The following is a 25,820-nucleotide window of genomic DNA, read 5'->3' on the forward strand; positions in this document are numbered from 1 at the left end:
TTCATTTTTAATAGGCGAAATCTGCCTGGAGACAGACAGAAGGCTCTAGAAATTATGATTCCCCTGGTAGAACAGGAAGACCAAGTAGCTTCAGATATGTATTGTCTAGTTGGTCGAATTTACATGGACATGTTTTTGGAATCTGGATTCATAGATATAGAAAGCAGGGACAAAGGAACATTCTGGTAAGTACTGTTTTCCTGGTCTATGTCCTTTCGTTAGCTTGGGGAAAATATTCCTCAAAAAAGAATATATTTAAACTGGTTTTCATTCCAAATATTTGCTCCTTAAGGAATAGACTGAATCTTCTAAACTTCTGTGCTTATTTGTTAAGAATGAGAGATTTATGTTGTTCACAGATCTCATTCTGCAAAGTTCTTGAAATGCCTCACAGACTTGGAAATTCAAGTATCTCATCAGAGTGTATTTTCCTCATTTTTTCCCAAATGCAAAGTCTTCTATTTACTATATTATTCTTAGGAGTTTGGGCCAGACAGTAATCACCCAGAATAACACGAGAATATTCTGAGTTGGAAGGGACCCACAAGGATCATCAAGTCTGACTCTAAAGTGAATGGCCCGTACAGGGGATTGAACCCCTGACCTTGGCATTATTAGCACCATGTTTTACAAATGAGTTGATCTCAGGGTCAATCAGTCATGCATCGATTGGCTTATCTGCAATCTGATAGATATTAGCTGTCTAGGCTTGGTTTAACTCTGCACTGATGCTAAGCATGTACCATTCTGTCTTTTTCCCATGCTCACAAGCAATATGACTGTTTCAAACTCATGCTGACATGACCCCATCATCACCATATAGTATGTGCATATTGCAGTGGACTACAATAACATTCATAGTCAAAAAAGCACACAGGGGAGTAGACAATAATAGGTAAATTTTTCATTTTAGAGACAAGAATAATGCTTTTTAATCCTTTTGAAATGCACTAAGATGCTATTATGTGGAAGAGCTTAAAAAATGAAGGCACTGGATGCCATCCTAGAGTTCTGTCAGGATGAGCTGCTTCTCTCCATTCACATGAGGATACAGACAATGTGTTAATGTATCCTGCACATCACATCTTAGCTCTCATCTTGTGCTCATCAGCTGCTGGTTAAAGTAAATGCTTAGAATGGAAAGCTTTCATCTCCCTTTGTCATTTATCGCTTGTTTTCAGTAAACTTCATCTTAGAACTGTCTCTTGTAAAAGATAAGATATAATTGTTTATTATTTATGACCTCAGAATACAAGTACAGCTTATAATTTCTGGTCATGCTTTACAGTTTTGCAATTCTTACTGGATTTTTAAAAGATATTGAAGTAACAGGAATGCAGCATATTGTTCTCATCCCTCCCTTTGTATTTTGAGTTAAAGAAAAGTTTCATTTCCTCTAAGGCAAAGCCCATAACAAACTTTCAGGGGTCTTTCTTAAAAATTATATTTTGCTAATGTGATGAACAAATATAAAAAGAAAACTGTAGTTCTTGTATAAATATTAGGCATTATTAAAGGATAAATAAAAGAAATATTAATTACTTCTGCTATTGTACATCTTGCTTTTTTCCTTGTTCATAGTGCTTCATGAATAGATAAACTTTGAGATTTTCAAACATAACTGAACTAAAAATGATTATATGTAAAACAGTGGTAATTTCTTATTGTCGTTTTAACACACTTTGAATAGATGCATTGTGGTAATCATAGATCTGATGGTGGGAAGTGGTTGCAGTCAGGCATTCCAGTTTAGGAAAGGATAGAGGCTGACAGCTCCTGCAACAGGGTAGGGTGCTGGCCAGCCAGCCCCTAAATAACCCCTGATGTCTCTGGCAAGTAAGACAATGCAGAACACTGTGTGTGCCTGCTGCCGTAGAACAGTTGATCTCTGTGAGTCAAGTTGGAGTTTGGCTGGAAACTATACTGGATGGTCCAGTTGCTCTTGGTTTGTACTTTTTGCTGAATGTTGATTTAAATTTCTACTGTTAGTCATACAGCAGGCTTGACATGGTTGAAAGGTTGACTCATAGCTCAGTGGAAAGCTCTTAGAAAGGAACAGACCTACCCTAGTGCTACAGCAGGCCACAACAGGAGAAGGTATATGTAGGAACAATGCCTCCATGGTAGTGTTACTTTATGTTGAGATAGAGGTTATTATCTCAGTCTTAGAGAAATGAGGATGTAAGAGAACTATAATGAATTGCAAAGATAATGAGGATTTGGCAGCAGAACCAAAGCACTGGTCTTGCAACAACTAGCGATGTCAAGGTACTTTAGTCTATTCACAAAAAAAAGAAAAAGCACTGTACTTTTCTGACAATTAAAAAGCAGAATAAAAGACATCTTTCATATAAATATGAGAGAATAGATGAAAGATTAATTATTAACTGTCACTTTCTTGTTGGACACTGACAGTGTGAATCAGATTTACCAAAGCTACCAAGAATTTATTCATATCTTTTCACTGCTACCTCCCTAATTCAGTGTCTGCACTGCAACATTTTCCCAAATGTCAGCAACTGTAACATTTTTCTGAAAGTACAATCTTTCTTGTATTGGAACAAAAATATTAATTTTCAAGACTTTTTCTTCTCATGTCAATCTTTCCTCTCTCCTCATTGTATGATGATTACAGCATGAAAGATGTCTAGGGCAAAAAAGGTAGTACAGTTCCCAATATCACTATGTACTATGTCTCCAAACAGGTAATGCCAGTCAGTGGGCATCTCTCAGGTGTATATACTTAGAATCCATGCAAGTGTTGTCCTGTTAGGTTGGCAGGGGTTTTTTTAGGGGGTTTGCTTTTTTGTTGTGGGTTGGTTGGGGCTTTTTTAAGTGAGCAAGAATATTTTTTATCTATTTTCTTTCTCATTTTGTTGTAACTCACAGTACAAGAGGATGGCAGATGTTGAAAGAATTTAGTCCTCTCTGCTCATCTTGGTTTTTTTTAGAGGACTAAACTCTTGTCTAATGATTAAGTTCTTTGGAGGTGGGCAACTGAGGTATAAAAAGTGTGTATATGTAGCAGATTGAAGAGGAGCCTGTCTTACAGTTTTTGAAAGCAGAGCTTATGTTAAAGGATGCACAGTCCTGAATCACTTGAGCAGAAAAAACAACAAACAAACAAATTAAAAATCAGCCAGATTTTTGGCCTACTAGGATTAAAATGCCTTAGCTTTGCTTACATGTCAAACTGTGGTCTATAAGCCAAATCTTTAGGTTTTGCATAGATTATTTTTCTTTCCTTCCTTATATATTAATCTCACAACCTGCTTAATTTTTTATGTATTTCATTTGTTTGTCTGTGTTTTTTTCCATCCTTTTGAAAGAAATTTTAAACTCCACTTGTTTGCCTCCTCCTTACAGAGGCATGAAAATGTGTATATATATATATATATATATATATGTATGCAACCAAAGATGTTCTTATACTGAAGAATAAGTTTAAAGCACTGTAGATCTGCTGTTGTCACAACTACTTGCATTGCTAGTACGAGGATAGTGTGTGCTGTTTGTGTGAAGCCCTTTCCACTTCTTTTAAGGCAAGACTGAGGCTAGGGGAATACCACTGCCATTTTTCTTGATTGCTCACTTCCTCTTGAGGAGAATGAAGTTAGGTATAGTGCTTTTTTTTGTGAATAGATTCATAAGGACAATGTCAATAAGACACCCAGTAAAGAATAAAATTTGGAGTAGCTGTAATTGTAGCTAAATGTGAGGTAAATTCTTATATCCCTTGCTTTTCTGTTTATGCATTTTGGTATGCCTGTGTGTCACTGTAGCAGATCCACAATAGAATCTCAAGTCAATGAAAATTCATATATTTAAGAATAAATTAATGAGCTTATTAATAAATGTAAGTGTGAAACAGGTCTATTACAAACTGATAGTATTATTTTATGTAAAGAAAAAAAGGAAGATATGTAACATTGCTGGGATGAACGAGCAGTGTCTGTGCTTGTTGCGTGAGGGGAAAGGAAGTGGGAGGAGGATGTATAAATAACAGAATCCTAAAAATAACCACAAAGAATGTGTTGAAAACAGTAAAATATTTTTTCTTCCATGGATTCTTGCTGTGTAAACAGAAGATAAGCTCTTAGAGTACCTAAAACAGTAATGATGCCCATAGTAGATTGCATTATCTAGAAAGTAAACTTGTATATTTGTTTTTTCTAGGTTCAAGAAGGCATTTGAGTCAGAGCCAACATTACCATCAGGAATTAATTATGCAGTACTTCTCCTGGCAGCTGGACATTGCTTTGATACTTCTTTTGAGCTGCGGAAAGTTGGTAATTATAACTTGCAAATTCACCGTGAAATCACAGTCTAGCAAAAGTATACCACCAGCTGCTGTTTTAGGGGAAAAATCTGATAGTTGTAAATGAAAGCTTTGATAGAGAGCATGTGAATATTTAAGTTGGTCTCTTGCACCACTACTGATCCCACCTGATTGCAGGTGAGTGCTGTCGTAAAGATCTGGATCCAGTTTCAAGGTCTTAACTGGTTACCAGAACTCAGTGAAAACTAAGCTTCTTTGTAATGGCATAGTGTGTGTGTGAAACAAGAACACCCAAAGGAGGAATCCAATTCCAGCTAGCACTCTTTAAAACAAACAAAAAAACCCCACTGTAGAACTGTAGGGAACATGGACAAAAAGTCCATCCTAAGAATTAGGAAAATGCATTTGACTTCAGCTTGTTGTTGGGAGAACATTTCTCTTCTGATGCATTCTTGGAGGTTTCTGAATGCCTGTATACATAGAATCATAGAATCACAGTGGTTTGCTTTGGGGCGGACTTTTTAAAGACCATCTAGTCCAACCCCTTGCTGTGGGCAGAGATGGCTTTCACTAGACCAGGTTGTTCATCTTCACCTTGGACACTTCCAGCAATGGGGCATTCACTTCCCCGGGGAAACTAGTTCAATGTCTTGTCATGAAAAGTTTCTTATTTAGGCGGGAAGAATTAAGATGTCCATTTTGTTTGTGATTTTCTGGATTTGAGGAGAGTGAAAAGTCAAGATTAGTCAGTAATACATTCAAGGAAGGTTTTGAAGAAAGCACTGAATGTTGTAATATGCACTACAGTTGGTATTTTTCTTCTCTGTCAATGTGTATAACTCTTGATTTACTGTAAAGTCTTTTTTTAATCTCTGTGTCTCCTGAGGAGGTTGTCAAGTGAAAAAGAAACAATGTTCTTTACTCCACAGAATGTATCTGTTATCAGCCACTACTCTAGTTCAGAAATTAGGTGTGCATTGTATGTCTGGAAGTAATTTTACAGATAGAGAAGTTTTTTTGAGTGTGAAGGTCAGAGTGAGATGATTACTTTCACATAAATAATGGAAATGAGATTTAAATTCTCAGGTGTGAGTGAAAGTATTAATTTGGATGTGTTAGGCTGCACAAAGTTGCCCCAGCTACTGTTTGCCATTCTGTGAGTGGGTGAGATTTTGCTTTTTGGTTCACACAGAATATTTTCATATTCTACACTGAAACTGGAATTCTTGTGCCAGGGTAGGAGGTAAAAATATATGTTCTGCATTCTGCATAGTATTTGCAAATATTCACTTAACTGGCCTAACTTTAAATGAGATAGTTTAATGGAACCGGGCTATATTTTTTGTGTGGTTTAATTTGAATCCTTCAATTTTAAAGAAATTTCTCAATTGCATACAGGCTACAGCCAACTAGATTTGTACAAATTAATTGTACTGATGAAATCTAGGTGTTATTTGTAGGGATCAAATGTTTGGTGTCATCTTCTTGTGCGTTTGTCCAGTGTTGTTTTCCCTATTGTCTGTATGGAGAACATGACAGAAATTAATGTTCTTTATTATATAAGGTTTTAGCCACAGGTGATGAATTATTTAGTGGAGATATATCCTGTTCCTTAGGTGGTTTTCTTTTTTGTTTGCCTGTCTTATGTAAACATTTAATTGGTGTCTCCTGGAAACCCTTGATACAGCAACCCCTGCTGTTATTTAGTAGTGTCTATCTTTCTGTTTTGTTATGGGAAATAATGTCAAAATACTTTAGGCTTCAGACTGACTCAGCTACTTTGAAACATGTCTTTCAAATACATTTATAGTATAGACCCTGTATGTGTCATTTGTCATTTATTTCTTGTCTATAGAATCATGAAATGCCAGGTTGAAAGATACCTCAAGGATCATCTGGTACAAACTTTCTTTGCAAAAGCACAGTCTAGACAGGATCATCCAGCATCCTATCCAGCAGAACCTTAGAAGTGTCCAATGTGAGCAAATCCGCTGCTTCCCTGGGGAGATTATTCCAATGGCTGATTCTTCAAGTTGTTAAAAATTTTCATCTTGTGTCCAATTGGAATCTCCCCAGGAGTAACTTGTACCCATTACCCCTCATCTTTTTCACGGGACTCCTTGCAAAAAGGGAATCTCCATCTTTGTAGCGACCCTTTAAACACTGAAATATGGTGATAGGGTCTCCCCTAAGCCTTCTCTTCTCAAGGCTGAACAAACCCAGCTCTCTCAGCCTTTGCTCATAAGGCAGGCTTCCCAGTCCTTTGATCATCTTTGTGACCCTTCTTTCTCCAGCCCGTCCACATCTTTTTTGTATAGCAGGGACCAAAACTGAATACAGTGGCCTGTTCCAGGTGTGGCCTGAGAAGCACTGAATAGAGTGGGATAATGGCTTATCTCTGTTGGCGATGCCCTTGTTGATACATCCCAACACTGTGTTGGCTTTCTTTGCTGAAGTAGCACACTGTTTACTCATATTGAGCTCGTTGTTCTTCTGGACCCCCAGACCCTTTTTCACAGAACTGCTCCCCAGTTGGGTAGATCCGAGCCTGTGCTGCAGTCCTGAATTATTTATGTTGTCCCAGGTGCAAAACCTTACATTTGTCTTTGTGCAACAAGATTTGTCAGGTGGCTTGAGTTGTGCTAGATTCTGAAAAAAATTTAGTATTTTCTTTGTCTTGGGCTAAAGTTAATGTTTTAAACAAAAACAGGCAACATCACAGAGGTTGTATATGAAAATGTTTTGATTTTCTTTTCCTGTCCCAAGAATCCCTTATCTGCGTGTAATTCTTTTGATGTCACCTCTTGTGTAATCTGTGTGTACAAGACCGTTTGTTAGCAGTAGTTAGATTTGCCAGGTGTCCACCCACAGCATTATCTGTAGCATATAGAAATTAGAGGAAGTCTGTCTTCTTGTGGGAGATCTGGAGAGAAGCAAGAACAAACCAGCTAAGTTCAGTCTGGGTTATGTGGAAATTATATTGATAGGCTGGGAAAGGTTAAGGAAGAATATGGTCACTAACAGCTCTTCAGAGGGAACATGAGGCTGTAATTAGAAGCAGCATATCTGATTACATTGGCAATGTTGTAAAAATCCAATAAAAATAAGAATAAATCCATTATCCAAGAGAATTTTTACCAATCTGCATCAGATCACAAAATTTGCCTTCTAAAATTTCCTACCTGTACTTGTCGGATAATAGCTCATAAGTAAATGACCACGTGAATTATTAATGAAAACCCTCTGTCTATTTTCTAGTAGTATTGCTTTCTTAACCCTACAAAGTTGCAGAACTTTGAGCCCAGAACAGAACTGCAGTGGTCTCTGCAAGCTATGCAACTTTCACACACAAAGGATCCTGTAATATGAATTGTTCTGTCAATATTTGAGCAAGGAAAGCAGTTTATTTATAAAACCTTCACAGTAATATTTAACTGGTAGTATCTACTTACTGTATCTTGTTTTCGTCACAAACTGTGGGTATATTCTTGGCATTATAAAAGCAATGGCTTTTCTGGCATTAATAGTTCCTCTGTTTTGGCTCATTTATTTTAAAGGCCAAAATATTTTTCATAAACTGTTCTGGAATTCAGCTGCTGCTTTTTTTTTCTCCCCCCAAGTTTATAATGGAAAGAAAGAATGTCTTGATTCTGCCTGGATTTTCTTATACTCTCAAAAACTTTTAAAGGTGATGAAATGAAAATAAACTAATAAAAGATAAATTATACAAGGAGGCCATGAACTCAGAATTAAATTCAGGAAAGTTCACTTCGCATGTTTCCATAGAAAGGTTTTTTTGTTCTACCACCCCCCAAAAAAAGACCAAACCCACTGGAAAACAAAATAATCCACCACACCACCTCTATTAAATTAGAATTACAGTCTTTTGAACCTATTGCTAATGTTGTCACGTAGCAACTGCGTTTTTCCAACTTGCCTTTCAGGGATAAGTAACTGTAGATAAGCTTGGTAGTGGAAGGTCAGCAAACTAGTGTGAGTTTTAGCACCAAGTACCTCATCTTTCTCAGAAGAGCTTGATGAGAGGGTGATGTTGTTTTCTCTAAGGTAATAGGATCTGCTTCACGGAATACTGGGGCAAAACTTCCAGTTTATCCAGACTACATAACAGTAATGATTTGAAAACTTGGTGTCATCAAGTATCATTGCTGCTACACATCCATCCTTTCTCCCACTATTTTCCTGTAGCTCCCTGGTATTGATCCGGGACTCAAAGTCATTGCTGTCACCAGTCTTACCCTCCTAACAAACACTTCTCCCTGCCACGCAAGTAATTCCAGTCCCTTCCTATGTGAGTTGTACTTTTCATCAGAAGCACACTGTTTGTACCTTGCTTTAGCTCTGTTCCCATGTCTGGAGCACTGAAGGGTTATGATGGGTGGGTTCCTGCAGGTGCAGTGAAACATAGCATAACACGTAAGCCTGTGAACCAGAAAGCAGTGCTGCTGTTCACTGTGGCAGAGAGCTTGTGGTAGCTTGTCAGTGGTCACTGCAACTGTGTGTGCCATCACGCAGTACTTAGCCAAGGCCCTGTGCACAGCTAAATTCCTCCCTTTCCCCTTCCTTCCAGCAAAGGTGTATCCATATGAAATGATCCACATATCCCTCTGATACTAGCTACTTACTTCCCTTGTGGTGAGTTCACATTCAAAGCCTGCGGAAATTAGTAGGTGTCTGTCTGTTCTTGTGCGTTGCTATCATGTGCATGCAAATGTTATAGACATTCTAGCAGAGCCCTTGGGCCTTTGAGGGTATTGCTGAGAAGTGTTACTGTAGGATCCTGGGAGAGATTAATTTTTTCCATTTACTGTATTTTGTGGATAGCATTCAGATTTTGGTTTCTAGAGCCCAACTGAAGTTGAACACATTTAACACAAATTCCCCCTTCCTCTCCTACACTGACTAGTGTGGGTGTACATTCTCAAGTGGTCTCTTTGATAGTGTGAATGTATATAGCACCCTGGCTTAAAGCCTTGCAGAGCTGGTCTACATAGCGATGGTCACCACTGTACCTTGTGTAGCTGATGGAGATGATGTATGTTGCATCGTGTCTGAGGCAGATCAGAGATATTTGGTATCATCTGTGGCGTTGTTTTTCTCTTCAGGAATAACTAAAACTTATTTCCCAAGAGCAAAAAAATAATATTTTTATGATTAAAGAAATATTTTGTTCTGAATGTTACTCAAGCATGACAATTTATTGTTAGCAAAAGAGCACAAAGTGTGAAATACAGATGTGAAATAAGCTATAGGCCACTTGGATACAATTTCACATTTTAAAACCATTTATTGTCTTGACGTTGATAACATAAAAATGTGAACAATGTGATAAAACAAGATAAACTTTCTAGACTGAAATTATATATTGTAATGATACCCATTTTGATAGTATTTATTGCTACTTCTGCCATGAAGTTTAGTCTGCTACCTACTCAAGGAAGGTTAAGGAAAAAATCAAGATCAACATTGAAATTTCTTGTGAATACTCAGCCTGAATATCAAGGCCAGTGGAAGGTGATGTGGGAGGGAAACTGTCAGAGTGGAGTAGTGTGGGAAAAGTGAATAAAAGACTATGGTGGTGAAGAGGCTTGTTCTGTAAGCTGCAAATTGGTTTATTTGCAGGGGAAGGTATAGCATGTCTCATGTTAGCTATATGTAGCAGCTCATATGAACTAAAAATCATCCTGAAGACCACAGGGGAGCCTGTAGTTCTCGGCAAACTTAGCAAGTCAAAATAAAACCTGAGGCTCTCCATAGTCTTTGAGTTGCTAAGGGACTTATGAATATTAATAGATGTCTTTCATTGGGGTAGGACTTGCGGCAATTAAAAGAACATCACTGCTGGAAGAAGCTCAGTGGATCATCTGTTCCTTCTGCATGGGACCTTGTCTATAAAGGTAAGTTTGGGGCTTGGGGCTTGTAAGTCAAAACAAAGCAGAAAAAAACATAATAGGTGCCTTATTCAGCATCTGTTAAGTTTTTGCAGCTATGTTGTGTAGCCTAAGGCCCCAATTTACCTTTACAGATGAGGTCCATGCAAGAACATAGGTAATGAGGTCCATGCAAGAACATAGGTAATCTGACTGTCGCCTTGTCCTGACAGTGATGTCTTAAAGTTACTTTCTTGAGAAGCCTTTAGGAAGAGGGGGAGGGGAAAAAAAAAGTCTGCTACCGCTTAGGGTGTTCGGAAGGTATATAACATTAACCGGTAAGTATGATTTCCATCTTACTTTATCAAAATGGAGAGGGTATAGTAATTTAAGCAATTTCAAATCAGGGAAATGGTTCTTTTAAAACTGCATTAATACAAAATCTTGTGACCTGTTATTCTCTTTACTACAGGAGTAAAGATCAGCAGCCTGCTTGGTAAAAAGGGGAGCTTGGAGAAACTGCAAAGCTATTGGGAAGTGGGATCTTTCTTGGGGGCCAGTATGTTGGCTAATGATCATTTAAGAGTGATCCAGGCTTCAGAAAAGCTGTTTAAACTAAAGGCACCAGCATGGTAAGGTGATAAACAAGGCCATGTACATTGCTATGTATTAAATGGATTCCTTCAGCTTTCACATTCAGCACTGTATTTAGCTGACAGGAGATTTGTTTTGGGTTTTTTTAACAGATTTTGCTGTCTGTGCATTGTTTCACTGTACTTTTGCCCAGACAAGGGACTCTCTTCCTCTTTTGCCCTTATTCAGGGATAGATCTGATATGGGTCTTTAATTTGATGTCTGAGAAGGGCAGATTCACCATTGATTTCAAGCTGTTCTGAGGGCAAAAGGGAAAGGAGGAGCTGGTTCTAGGCACCATACATCAGCAGCTGCATTGCATTGCTGAAGAGAAGCTGTAGTGGCTTGAGAGTTCAGTCATAACTACCTGAAAGCTTTGGAGAATGTAGACAGCTTTGCTAGAGAGGCCTGGTTATACCTTTAAATACTGTGATGGATATGGCACATACCAGTTGTTTTAGGAATTGAATACAAATGAGCCGTATGGTGTAAGCTGTGTCTTGTTACAATTGAGAAGACTTCAGATGAAAGTCCAATTAACAGAAAGGTTATAAATCTGGGGTTAAAGACAACCCTGTAGACTCAACGTCTGTTATGCGAAGGCCAAGAGATGTGTGCTTTGACAGCAGGTTCCCAACACCTGTTCCACTTTGGATATAGGCAGCAATTAAGGACCAGTCACTACTCATTAAGGACTGGGATCCTGTTAGCTGGGAAGAACCAAGACTCCTTTCTGACTGAAAAAGTTGTCATGCTGCCGATTGAAAGAATGCATATGTCACAGCCTGTGTATTCTTGTCAATTTATAAAGGCTCCAGAAGCTTATCAGAGGGGAGTGTATGTATATGTGCTAAAATATGGAAATGCTCAACTTCTGCATTGACATAACATAGGAAACTGTCAAAATTAGGAACTCTAATTTTCTAACAAAATGTTTCATAAATGCTATTCACAGTGTATTTATTTGCAAGGTTTTCCATTTTTGCTATGTGTCTATTTTACTGACAGCCTGGATAGCACTCTCTGGAAGTCTCCTGGTAGAATTTTCTGGACTTTATGAATGCCTGGTTGTCAGGATTTTATGTACCCCAGTGCCTTTGGGTTTTAAGTCTGTGGATTAAACTCTGAAAATACAGCACACTCATTTGTGCTTCAGGAAGAATTTCTCCTGTGAGCAATTCTTTCCCAGTCTGTTGCCTGCTTTATAGCAGGGCTTACTTGGCACAAATGGGAGTAAATACAGTACTTTAAGCTGGATATCCTCATGGCCTAAGAAGGATGATTGGAAATTGCACAGCTACAGAAGTATTCAAAAAAGACCCTCTGAGTTTATATTATATCTTCTTGTCATGAGCTTGAAAACAAAAGCTTCCATGCATAGCCTAATGTTGATAAAGTGATAACTGGGATAAATCCTCTTTTAGCATGTATATCTCATTGCTATAGTATTCATAAAGATTGCATGACATTATGTGTACAACCTTTTTTTGTCTAAAATGCCAAGAAAAAGCAATGTTATGAAGGAGCCCCATAAATCAGCACCAGAAAGCAGAACAGCAGAGAGCTGCATTTAGGGGAGACATTCAGCACTGCTGTTGTCCTTCCCTAACAATGCCAAAAAACTGCTTAGCATAGCTGTTGTCATCTTTATAGGATAATCAATTCCAGAAGCATCATGTTTTAGAAATCTGTGTAAAATAATTGTCAATGCAGACCCAATATAGAAGACAGAATATTGTAGAAAGTTAAACTACTGGACTTTTCATTTGAATTTTTATTTGAGGTAGGTCGCTACTGAAACAAATTGGACATGGGCTCACTTAGGTAGAGGATTTAGCTATATCATGAAGTGTGATAGAAGACAATATGTGGTATTAGGAATATGTGCAGGAAGGAGTGTTATTTATATTTGAGTTGACTAGCACCTATGTTTCCAGTTCTAATTGGGAATTGCTACTATGAAAAGCAGTCCTAGAGAAGCAAAATGTTACTGGCAGCCTTGGTGTATTTATTTACAAACTGTATTAAATTTACTATCTGTGTATGTTTGGATGATCACAGGTACCTGAAGTCTATTGTAGAGACTATTTTGATATATCAGCATTTTAAGAAACTGACTCCAGAGCAACATACGGCCACCCAGGAACTTGTCGATTTCTGGATGGACTTCCTTGTTGAAGCCACAAAGACAGATGTGACTGTAGTTCGATTTCCAGTAAGCGGTTGTTCTGTTGGGTCTTAGGGGATTTGCAGAGGTGCTTGTTGCTTTTGAGAAAATCTTTTGATCTGGTGGCTACAGTGGTGGTCTAAATCAAAAGCAGTTCAGTTTAGGTTAATGTGTTTCTCTAATTTAGCCAAATATGCTTCTACCAAAAGATGGTAAAGGTGTACCATGAATCTTCTCCACACAGGAGATGGACATTCTAGAGTGGCATTGCAAGAGAAGGAGTTGTGACAGAAAGATTTTCAAAACCTGATAGTTTTCAAAAAAGTAGTTTGCAAAATTGACTCATAGTAGCCTTATATAAAAAAACTAAAGTAAAATTCGCTTTTTTTTAATCTTAAATTACTGTCAGCCATACTAAACTAGCCCTGTACCTAAAATTTTGCCTTTCATTGTTTCCCCTGTTTTTCTTACTATGGTATGACTACAGAAATAGTTCTAACAGATTTCAATACTTTTTGAAGTTCCACAGATTTTGCACTAACTATTAAAAATATTTTTTTTCTACTAGGTTTTAATATTAGAACCAACCAAAATCTATCAGCCCTCATATCTCTCTATCAACAGTGAAGCTGAGGAGAAGACTGTATCCATCTGGCATGTGCTGCCTGATGACAAGGTATACCATGATGTTGTCTGTAATTGTAACTTTTTTCACAATTGAAAAGTATACATGGTACATAATGCATGTAACATATAATCAGTTACATCTAATGGTGATTCTGAAAAGTAGTAAGGTGTTCTAGTAACACACAGGAAGATGCTGTGAACATATGTTGCTGTGCTTAAGATTATCCTGATTTTCAATGGATCTTTTGTCTCCCATCATTTTTCAAAATAACTGGCATCTTCTTTCAGATTGTTTTAAACCAGTGAATAATATACAACAAGTCTGTTGCTTAAGATTTCTTCCTCTACTTGCAGTTTTACTTGTCAGCTGTGATAAATATTCTAATATGAAAGTAATAGAGACTGGTATGTTAAAATGGGAGCGGAATCAATCAAAAGCCAAACAAGTATGTGGCAGAAGGATAGATGGATGCTCTAGAAATTGGAAAAGCTGGGAAGTCCTATGTCAAGGTGTGAGATAGCCAGATGTATTTGGAAAGGTGCTTAGAAAAACCGGAGATGGAAGGGAAGAGGAAAACCTGGAATGGTTATTACATTCTGAGATACTTAGGAAGCAAAATGTTGGTAAGGGGGAAGACAGGGAGGATGTCGTAGAACCCTGGAGAAGGATGACAGCACAGAAACATGAAGGGGTATATGAAGAATAAAAGGAGACTGAGTCAGCTTAAGACAAAACACTGGGGATGGTGTGATTTGTAAGAACTAGCACTATTCATTCTTCTGTGGCAGCATTTTGTTTGCTTGCAGGATTAGACAGTGAAGACCTGTTTTTTAGGTAATCGTAGAATTGTTCAGGTTGGGAAAGACCTTTAAGATCATCAAGTCCAGCTGTTAACCTAGCACTGGCAAGTCCAACATCTTCAGCGTTCCTAACTAGTAGTCTGTAAACGGAGAAACATTTTTGAACTCAAAATACAGTGAGGCTCTACTGCTTAGAGTTTTTGCTATGAGTTCATGAGAAAATATAAATGGCAGCTGAAATAGCATCTTCAGAGCACAAACTGAAATGTTTGCCTAGACCAATGAATTTCTGTTTATTTGTTGTTTACTCTGATGTTTTTTGAAGTAGGCTTAGCCTCTGAGAATAATTTAAAAAATAAATTTATACAATTCTTGGGCAAAATAAAAATTTACCCCACGGTAAAGAATTATTTGTCAGTATTACAGACTAAATCTTGCTTTTCTAAAGTACCTCTTCTGAAAGTATTTCTATATTCAGAATTTGACTTATTTAGAAACTACTTGTACTTACATATTGGTTTTGCTTTTGTGTGCCTTTTTGTGCGTGTATTTAGTTCATCTACAGACGATACTTTCCATTCTGTTAAGTTGCTTAACTGTAGCATAAGAAGAAACATAGGACTAGAGGGAATTTTCTGGACTGTTGAGTCCTGTTTGCCTCTATTGCAGACACTCTTCCCATATTATGTTTCACATAAAGTGATCAAGCTCTGTCTGAATACTAGTGTAGGTTTCACAGTTGACCGATCATGCTGGAAAGTGGTTTGAGAATTTCACTGTACCTCTAGAAGAGACAAGAGTGGAATGCTACTGGTGAAGTAGAAGAGTATTCCTTTAAGTCTTCTCGTTTTCAATATGAATTTGTTTGTTGTCATTTCATACGCACGTGTTCTTTTGCTAACATAGTGTTTATGTTAAGCGGCTCCTTTCTCTCTTTGAGAGAACTTTACCTTACTGTATTTTTAAGGAGAATCCTAATATCTCTTAGTGTGGGTTTTTGTGTAGGTTTCTTTTTTGGCAAAACAAATAGGCTTGGTATACTGGCCGCACATGGCACCTCATTGCCATGACTTCTTATGTTCCAGTTTGAGTTAACCTTACTTGAGCATGTGCACTCATATTCCAAAAATAGTATTGCATGGTGCATTCATTTATCGTTTAGGTACTGGGATATTTTGCTTGATACTTTCAGCAATAACCTGTTTCAAATCTGTGTCACTTGACTGCCCAGTTATCCTGTAACTGGGAGAAGGATTTGGATGTATCAGTCTATATGTGTTTGGTGTTCAGAAGATAGGTATTTTGGCTTTGCAGGGTTTGTAACCTTTGCTTAGTAGCATTTTCCATTATTATAAATCTGTTATCCTGTGTTTAAAGTTTCTTTGTAGTATGTTATACCTTCTCTTTCTCTTTTCCCCTCCTCCTTCCTGATATGAGGCGTGTATCTTTGTATTTTCTGTGGATTAGTGTTTTCCTGGTTTTGCTGCCCTAGTGTTAATCAATAGCATTAGACATTAAATGCATTTCCCAGTACTTTTGCTCTGGCCAGAATCCTTACTGTGATACCCTTATTGAGTAGCCAGGGATCTGATTAATACTCAGTGCAGGCATCCTTGCCCTGTGAGCCATCATACCCATCAAAAGAATGCAATGGGCAATTTGGTAGTTACCCTTTCAGCTGTACAATTATAGTCTGTTGCAATTTGTCAAAGTCCTTAGAATCAGAAACCTTACAGGGAGAAAAGGGACTAGAAAAATTTGGAGGCACCAGCTTCCTTTTCAGCTGAATATAACCAATATAATATTTGTCTTTGCTACAAGATGTTGTGAAGGAAAATGATTTATTGTGTCAGCCCACTACAAAGAGGAATACTTGTACTTTGATCCTTACTAGGCCAAAACCAGGCATTTTAGAGGCTGATAACAAGCAAATACCACCTGTGTCTACTGCAAGGACATGTTAGACAGTTGGGTTTGGAAACTTCATCTGTCCAGTTTCAATCTACCAACTATAGGTCTGTCAGAGCTTCAGATTTCAGTTCATTTTGGTGCATAAATTAATGGTTGTCCTTGTTTTCCAGAATTCAGTCAGTGCTCCAAGAATAAGATTTGTGAGTTACAAAGCATATAAACTTCCTTTCATGCACAAATTAAATAGACAAATGACAGTCAATACCAGGATAAATAACGTGGCCTCTTCCTTTTCTATTGCTTTTTTTTAGAAACATATCTAAACATTTATGTCATTACTACTGAGTTTAAGATAAACAAATGCCTACAAAAATCAGACAGCATTTTATTTTGTAGAATGCACAGTACCTTTGCCTTGCAGTTCCCTAATTTTAGCAGCCCTTTCCGCATGGGGTTAGAGGAATGCAGCAGTGCTGTTTTTAAGTTCGAAATAGAACAGCCTGTCTCTGTTTCATATTGGCTTCTGAATCCATTTTGAGTTTTGTTTTGGGTAGTTGATGTTTTTTTGCCTAACCGAAGAACAGATGCTGAATTTGGATAGCACGCCTGATATATTTACTCCAGCGTATTCAAAGATCATGGCAAGATCATGAAGGAACATAACTTTTATATTATGTCATTGCTTGAGAACTTTGTGTAGTAAGACGTATGAGTTTGTGAGAGATTAGTTGCACATAGATTACAGGTAAAAACCACAATGATTATGTTTCTTGTTATGTTTCTTGAGCATTTCTGCCTGCCAGGACATATATTTTAATTTATTTACATTTCAGATTATTCCTAATAGTGGATAGCACCAATAGCTGAGCTCTGAAAATTGGAAACTGACAGACTTTGTATATGAAGGGAGGAGTAAAAGACAGTGCAGAAACACCTAATTAGCAGAGGAATTGAGTTGGTGATCTTTCATCATGCAAGAGAACCAGGCAACTCGAATAGTAGTTTCACAGACTCTTCATGCTAGCATCAGTTAGTACTTCTACTCAACTTTTCGTGATATCAAGCTATTCTCCTGTTCCTGTAAACCACTGGAGAAACCCTTGCTCCATTTAACATTGAAGGGATACTGGAGTATCTCTTTGTACTTTACAATTATAATAGTGTGAAACTTGTGCATCAAGAAAGATATTTGCTTGCATTTTTGGTACATTGTCTTAGGCATTTCATATTAGCATCACAACCTTTAATGTGATTTGAGCAGGAAGGAAAGAATTATAGGGGAGGGAAAATAGGATGTAGGAAACCTTATAGAAAGCTGTTATAGCTGGGACAGTAATTTCCACTGTCATTTCCTGCACATTGTGCAACTGTTTTGGCAGTGTGTCTGTTCTGACTTCTGTGTATTTCACTATTCAATAAACATTTTATAAGCTACACATTTTAAAGCCTTATTATGGAATATATTTGGTTATGTTTGTGTTTGACACTATGCCCTTATGCTATAAATTTATCTCTTAGTACAGCGTGCCTGTAATAAATGTGGATAGAACCTTCCTTAATCTTCGTTCGCGAAGCCTAGCCATGTGCATGAGTAAGAAAGGTCTGGGAATTTTAATTGCTCGGATCACTAAAATGCCAAATGAAATTCAGCTCTAGAAAGCAGAATTCAAATATGTTCTTCATTGTGATGGGATCACAACATTGCCAGGGCCGTGAGGTGGTGTAGTTGTACCTTTTCCTGAAAGGAGAATGTTTTCATTAGAAGATACAAAAGACTTCTGTTTGCTAACAGTAAAGTTTTATTAGAATATAAACACAGAGCAATATGACTGTCTACAGAGAGAACTCAGTTCTGCTGAATGTGACAACTGTAAGTTTAAAAGATCTGAAAAAAAGTGAGGCCTGGCACTTTGTGTTTTCATAGAGTGGTTTCTTTCTTCCAGCCATGTTTATTACTCCAGCAGCTCTTAGGGATTTTGGTACTTACTTACTGCTCTCTTCTGGATTCCTAGTGAAATAGGCTCTGTTTCTTTGGACACTTTGTCTTCAGATTTGCTTCCCTGAGCAATTCCCCCTACTTTTCAAGAATTTGCCACTTTGCTCTCCTGCATTAGATTTTCTACTTGTAGCTCTCTCCACCTGGTCTTCTCACATATTAGGGGACTGAGTGTGCAGAACAGGCTCTTGTTATTCTCAGAGGTGGAATATTTTTCCCCCCACTTTCCAGAGGGCTGCATGTGTTCCCAGGTTCAGTATCCAGACAAGGCTATACTGGCAGCTCTTGTTATCTGCTGTTTTGAATGTTTTCTAAAATAGTATATTGTGTTTGCAGAGTAAACAGTAAGGAAATAACCCAAAACTTCTAGATAGAACTTCTGTTGCTTTGGTTTCAGGTGAAAAAAAAGCCCTGAAAAATAACCATTAACAGGTAAAAGACTGTTGTAATTTAAGTGTTTCTCATTCCATCTCATGAGCTTCAGTCTAGAAGATATGCCTACTGGCACTTCATCTGTAGGAAGGAATGTTTTATTTATTTATATATTTTCTACTCTGTGTTACAGAAAGGTATCCATGAGTGGAACTTCTGTGCTGCTTCTATCAGGGGAGTAAGGTGAGTTGTTTCCATTTTGTGTTCTGAAATGAGAAGAGTAACTGAATGAATGTTGTATTAAGCTGCCACTGTGGACCTAGGAGTGACAGTGATATTCTATGACTGCCGTAACCTCTTTGTATCACTTCTTCATCTTAGTCTCTTTTTTTCCCCTAGGATTTATCTGTACTTTGTCATCCTGCAACTTTCCACTTTGCTTTTAGTGTAATTACAAAAAGTCCAGAAAACTTATATTTTTTAAATAGTCATTGCTCTGTTCTAATAATAACTGTTTGACACATAAAGCTGTTGCTATGTCTGCAGGACGTTTTTGCACAGATGGATAGTTCTTTTTCCTTCCAAAAAGTAACTTAAAAAACCAAACTATCAATAGGCACAAAGATTCAATCCTGTGGGATTCAGCTTATTTTAGGCAAAAATTGCAATGATATGGTTAGTTCAGTTTGGTTTGGGTTTTGGTTACAGTATGTTTTTGTGTGCTTCTAAAAAAAAAAGAGGGGGGGAAAAGAATTTGTTTGTATATTGTCCTTTTGGTTTTACTTCCCCTACGCCTTATTAAACCACTCTATGGTCAATACTGTTTCTGGTGTACCCTCCTACATTCATTATTTAAACTGTGAATTATCATTTAACTTGTCAATTTAATTTCAAAACTGTTCTTCTGAACAGATGTCCAAAACAACTCAGATGACTTTACAGTGAGCCAAGAGTCACTGTGAATTCTTAGAGAACTCTCTGGCTGCCTCCATGAGTAGCTGCAAGAGGAAATATTTATCTTATGCAAGCATAAAAAGAAATGAGCTTTTTTTTTTTCTTTTAAATATAGATTAAATTTCTGATTATTTCATTTTTCAGTGTTTTACAGGGGGTTTTTTCCCCAGTTTTATGAAGGCAAGTATTCTTTGTAGTGGGAGAACCTTCAGAACCAGGCCTGCTTCTAACCTATTTTTGGATCAAGACTATTTTTGGCTACTTTGAAACTCCTAGACTAAAAGCGGTCTAGGAAGGGGGAGTTCCCAGCATTATGAGGATCCTCAGCCTTTCTAGACTAGTAAGAATCAGCTTTAGAAATGCAGCCTTAATGTACAAGGCAGGTCTTTGTCCATGATCTTGGAGGCTTTTTCAACAAAGACCTCCATAAATATTTATGGCATTACATAAGGAGACAGGCTGGCCTGAAGAGACATCTGGCATTGAAATGTTTCTGGTAAATACTTGGCAGAAGTGACAGAGGGTCACTTCTTCTGCGTGCTGCATAACAGCCAGTGTAATCAGTGCTTTGTTTCATGAGTAATGGGGTTCAGCTCTCAAGAACTACAAAGCAACTTGGTAAGTATATAGAACTCTCTGAGCAGAACAGTGCTAGATCACACTCTGTATGCAGTAAGTTATAGCAACTGGCTTTAGCATGAGAAACTCATCGATAAGCAGTTTGTGTGCCAATGTAAATATCTTTACTTTTGCCATATGCCTTCTTGACCTCTTAAGTACAAGTGTTTCTTATTGAATCAGGCCAGAAAGTGCTGTTATTCTTAAAGGCTTTATCAGAGCTTTTGGAACATGGCTGCTACCACAAGGTGCTTTATTTTTCCAATAGAAAAACAAAAAATCAAGTGGCAGACTGCAGTTGCTAGACTACAAGTTGGCTTTATCTCACTGTTTAGAACAAAACCTGAATTATGAAATACATGCTACTTGTGTTGTTTCTGCGAGAGAGTGCCTCAGAGGTCATCCTGATGAATATTGTGTTAGAGACAGTGGAAAAGTTGGATTCAGATCTGCATGCAGTTTCCTTCGTAGCTTAAGAACTTAGACAAGCTTAACACAAGGATATTTGTCTTCCGTTCCAAGTTCTTGGAGCTTTGAATCTCGTCAGACAACTTAATTACAACAGTGAGAGGTGTCTGTACAGCTACACTTCTAGCAAACATACAAAAGTTCCAAACAACTGCTTTTCTGTGGTTGCTGCCAGTGTTCAACTGTTTCATCTGCTGCTTCATCTGGAAGTACTAGTAATCAGTAGTTACAGCATTTGCAGTGTTTCTCATTGACTAAGGGGAGTTGTGGATGTACACGAGCTGGGCACAAGGCCATGCTACGCTGTGCTTCCCTGTTTGTTTCTGGAGTTTTGCAAATTCAACCCCAGTTCTGCTGTTATAGAAGTCAGCGAGTACTACATCTGCTTGGGCACTGTCAAAATGAGGCATTTCCTGAGCAATGTCACTTTTTAGAGTCACTTTTTAGAACTTGGATGTTTTTTACTTCAACGACATTTTTCTGGAAGGGAAGCAACATATAAGCAATGTAAATGCTCACCTAAAGGTCTTAAATGTTTACGAATTTGCATGGCCTCTGTGTACACTCCACGTTCTTAGCCCTTTATTCACTGCTGTGTTAGTCAGTGGTTTCTGGGCATGTCAGGTTTCAGCTGACAGTTTATTCAGTAAAATGTTGAAACATGCATGGAACTTGAAATGAATGAGTAATTCTGTTAATATCAGTTACTCCATATCTAGGGAGTTTACTTATATGCTTGAAAAACTTGAATTAAAAAATAGTTTATAAACTGGAGACAGTGACTCTCTTCCCAAATTTATGGGAATTTTTCCTAATGTGAAAATAAATGAGTCACCATACCCAAAACCAGATATTTTTATCATGAAGTTTGCTCTCCTCATAAGAAGCTTTATGAAAGGCAGACCCCCTAGCTCGTCTAAAGAGCCATTTATTTATCAAAAATTACCAGGCTCTAGAATAGAAGAATCGTAAAGGAAAGCAAGGATCCTTAGACACCTTTTAAAGGCTGAAAATTCCAAGTGTTTCCTCATACTTAAAGAAAACCTGTTATGTTAATCAAATTGTCAGTCCTTTAGCACAACATAGAATATAATTCTACTTTATTGTACCATAAATTAAGGAAAAACATGTTGGCATCTTGATCCAGCTAAAGTAGATTGATTTCACTAGGACTGTGGATTTGGTCCAGTATATTAATAATATAAATAAGGAGACTTACTTTGTCTTGATTTCTCACATACTACATTATATTCCCTTGTAACACCTCTAGCCATCTTTTTTCCCTCTTTTTGAATATAGTAACAATCAATTATACTGCATTAGCTTGACAGCTGGCACTCAATATGTGACAAAGTTACAGAAAGAGCTATTTCAAATAAAATTTAATATTTTCTTTAAGGAGCAGAGTAATGACATGCATATAAAACAGTTCTCATGAATCTTTACAAGAGCTGCAGCCTACTTGGGGTGGAAAACTGATAGTTGTACCAGAGTTTGCACCTCTTCTGTTTTTCTGTTGAGACATCCGTGCATCTATAAGAAAATGGCATTCTTGCCTTCTTGTTACCTTTGTTCTCCAGTTATAGCAGATAAAACCAAAACTGAAGGAAGATGTGGGTGGGCAAGGGGGGTAAAGTCACTCACCTCATATTTGGATGCTGACTTATTTTAAAAATATTTTTCTAATGTACTATCAATGTACCAATTAACAAAGCACTGATCAGAAATTTTTGTGTTCAAGATTGAGCTGTGGCTGATGTCTAAAGAAGGAAGAATTCTTGATTTGAGTTCAAAGTCCAGTTTTCTAATATGATCCTGAAAGGATGTTTCATCCTGGCTACAGGAGTGAAAATTAAGGGCCTTACCTAAATGCATGGAAGATAAAAGTGTTACAGGTCAATGGAAATACTCCAATGAATTTCTTTGCTCCCGCTGTTTCTTGGGCAATCCATGGACAAGGGGGGCCGGCTGAATGATAGCAAACAGCAGAATGTGAACTTCGGAGGATAGAAGAGGGTAATTTTACAATAAGGAAAAACTATGGCTTCTCAGGTTTAATCTGGTGCTTTCCCATGTTAAATGGGTTGATCTGTATGGTTTGACAAAGCTGGTGGAAGTCCAAATGCATCTTTCCAATAACTTGCTTGTCTGTTCTTTCAGCATTTCGAAGTTTGAAGAACGATGCTGTTTCCTATACGTGCTGCACAACTCAGATGACTTTCAAATCTATTTCTGCACAGAACTTCATTGCAAAAGGTCTGTCACTGTTATTTCAGAAAAAAGCATGGCCTGTGATGGGGTAGATGGTGTCTTCATGCACAACAGGGACTGACTGTTTCAGAGCTATGGTGACAGTTGATCTGAGCATCATAAGTGGTCATCTATTAAAACTTAATACTACAGTACCCTGGAGATATGATGTATGAAGGGTCAAAGTACAAGCTCAGACAAACATTAGAAACAAATGTAATTACAAATTTGATTATTTTTTTACACACACCTTCCTGGGGTTAGTTTTGTAATAGTTATCATATTAAGGCTTACTAAAACTGTCTCTTTGCCCCCAGTTCAACAAAGCATCATAAACTTAAAATGGACTCTCTGAAGTGGGAACATTTGGGGTAACAAGAAAGTCAGGATTTTTCTTTAACTGTAACTACAGTTTTATTTGCTATTATGAGGAAGCACACTTAATTTCTTTTACATTAGTATATGTTTACATAAGTAAGATTGTTTCTGTGTCCCTACAGGATAAGTGGCAAGGGTTTGTTGCACAAAATTAGGGGTGTTGCAGTTTTTCTAGGCTGTGTTTCTGCTCCATAAGCTTAAGGGCTGTGGTCTTGAATTGATCCAGGAGGCATTTCCAGAGGAAATTTCATGTCTTTTTGTGCTAAAAAGGCTGCAACTTTGCCTAAAATTAATACTCTCTATTAATGACTGTGGCCACCTCCCAGCCCAATCTCTAGATTGTTTACTCATCCATTCTAGTTCATATAGGTCCTTTTACCATGTTCATTCCCCTTCATATCTGAGGTCTTCTTAAGAGATAAGTAAGTGTGACATGATTTTTGTACTTGCATTCTTTCAAAAGGATAGAAGCCGTATATAATACTATTTTTTAATGAAAAGGTGCAAAATAGACACCCTTTTCATTCAAGCAAAAACTTGAAACTGGCATTCCTACGCTACAAAAACTCTTCCAAATGTAGGCAGGACTTCTAGGCACTTCTCATGATACTTCACTGTTTTCATTGGACATAAAGAAATGATGGTATAGGATGAGAATTTTACCCTGAGTGTAGATTTTGAAATATGAATTTCATTAATAATTTCAGATATCATGGAGTATGATAAAAGAAGTATGTAAAAGAAGTAGAAAAACTGCAGATTTTGACTGTTAATTCTGCATGTAAACAAAATTTTCCTTTTCTACTGATAGGCAAAGTTTTATACTGAATTTATACTGACTGTATAAATTATATATACTTATGTATTATTGTTATATAATATGTAATTATATAAAATAATACTTACTGTACTTACGTCCTCTCTTTTTTCATTCATTACTTTAGAGAGAAGTGTTTTCTTTGTCCTCATACTGTCTTAAGTGTGTATTTGCTTTTCTTTTCTCTTTTTTTATTTTTTTTGGTATAGATTTTTTGACATGGTGAACAGTATCACTGAAGAAATAGGGAAGACTACAGAAGAAGGGGAATGTGATGGAGACTCTCTAGAGGTATTTTTACTTTTTTTCCCCCAACATGCTAAATTTTGGGCTTCTCGTCTAGTATTTCACAGAAGTAAGTTACTCACCCCTTTCCTGGGAGAATTAGTGAACTTATTGTTTATAAAATCTTATCCTCTACTGTTTATCTATTAATGATTCTTTTTAAGGGTGTTGATGTAGTCTTTATACCCAGCATAGCTAAATCTCTCGTAATTCAGTTAGCATACTCACTTTAGAAGGTACACAATGTTGGAGTTCTGCCATGGTGCTGATTGCAGAGTGACTCTTGTAACAGTTACATCAGAATGTACTCATAGTCAGGCAGCATTAGGATCTGTTTAAATTTTAAAGACTGTTTGTTGTCTGTTTCATGCATCACTGGAATCGTGTGCACTTACATTATTGGCAGATCGTCTGCACAACAAGTAAGGATATAATTCTAGTAGGGGAAGGCTTGTCCTGGCTAGTTACTGTCTGTAGGTAGCACGGCAATGAACAACTAACTCAAATCAGATGATGATGTTGGTGCTGCTGGGAGTCTGTTTATACCCTTAGCCCACAAACTCAAACTTACTTCTGTTACTACCCCTGTTAGCTAAGTTATAGCTTGGCTGAGTACACCGTTACATGCTCTGTTCTCACCCTGAGTTTTATCTGAACATACACCTAGTTGAAAAGTGAGTACCAGGCCATTGGGTGCAATGCAGCACTTAAGGTAATAGGGCTTTCTTTGAGGTGGCAGGGAAACAGGATAGAATATCTAAGCCCATGCCCTGTCACATGAAAATCTGCTGTCCCGAAGCTCTAGAGACATCTATAACTAACTGAGAGAGTCAGTGCTGTGTAATGAATACAAACAGCCCTCTGTCCCAGTTTTCAAGTTGTCATTTTATAATATATCTGAAATCAGAGATCAGGCAAAGGAAAACCACTGAGGTAACTTGTGGCATAGAAAAATAGCCTATAATGAGAACCTTAGGGTGCCTGCTTGTTTATTTTAGCAAAAAGAAAAGCAGTGGGTGATTTGATCACAGTGGGCAAATATTTTTACAGGAAAAATAACAATGTGCTAATGATCTCTTTAATAATTTGAAAAAAATGTAATTAAATAGTAACAGAAGAAATTTGAATTAAGAGGCATGACTTCACCATAAGAGTAATTAATTGGTGAAACAAAGTACTAAAAGAAGTGGATTCTCTCTCTTATTAAAAAAAATAGCCATCTTTATTTGATGGAAAATAAAAAATACTTTATTTAAGCATAAGTTACTGGGTTTAGCACAGGAGTGACCTTGTGAAATTACATTCCTTTGTTACACAAAAGGGGACAGATCAGATAATCTGTCTAACAAACCTTTTTGGACTTGCCTTAAACTCTT

General features: G+C 37.4%; 1 protein-coding gene across 1 annotated transcript in view; it reads left to right on the plus strand.

Moving 5' to 3' along the window:
* MAP3K5 (mitogen-activated protein kinase kinase kinase 5) overlaps window positions 1-25,820 on the plus strand; it is a 72,344-nt gene that overhangs the window by 17,465 nt on the left and 29,059 nt on the right. Inside the window, exons 6-13 of the mRNA XM_018078243.2 lie at window positions 15-185; window positions 4,177-4,289; window positions 10,640-10,799; window positions 12,862-13,015; window positions 13,536-13,643; window positions 18,868-18,917; window positions 22,875-22,970; window positions 24,369-24,450. Coding sequence (XP_017933732.2) covers window positions 15-185; window positions 4,177-4,289; window positions 10,640-10,799; window positions 12,862-13,015; window positions 13,536-13,643; window positions 18,868-18,917; window positions 22,875-22,970; window positions 24,369-24,450 — 934 coding nt within the window. The remainder of the gene's footprint in view (window positions 1-14; window positions 186-4,176; window positions 4,290-10,639; window positions 10,800-12,861; window positions 13,016-13,535; window positions 13,644-18,867; window positions 18,918-22,874; window positions 22,971-24,368; window positions 24,451-25,820) is intronic.

The sequence above is a fragment of the Manacus vitellinus genome, unplaced genomic scaffold (genome assembly GCF_001715985.3).
Source record: "Manacus vitellinus isolate BGI_N305 unplaced genomic scaffold, ASM171598v3 scaffold_4_pilon, whole genome shotgun sequence".
Taxonomy (NCBI): Eukaryota; Metazoa; Chordata; class Aves; order Passeriformes; family Pipridae; genus Manacus; species Manacus vitellinus.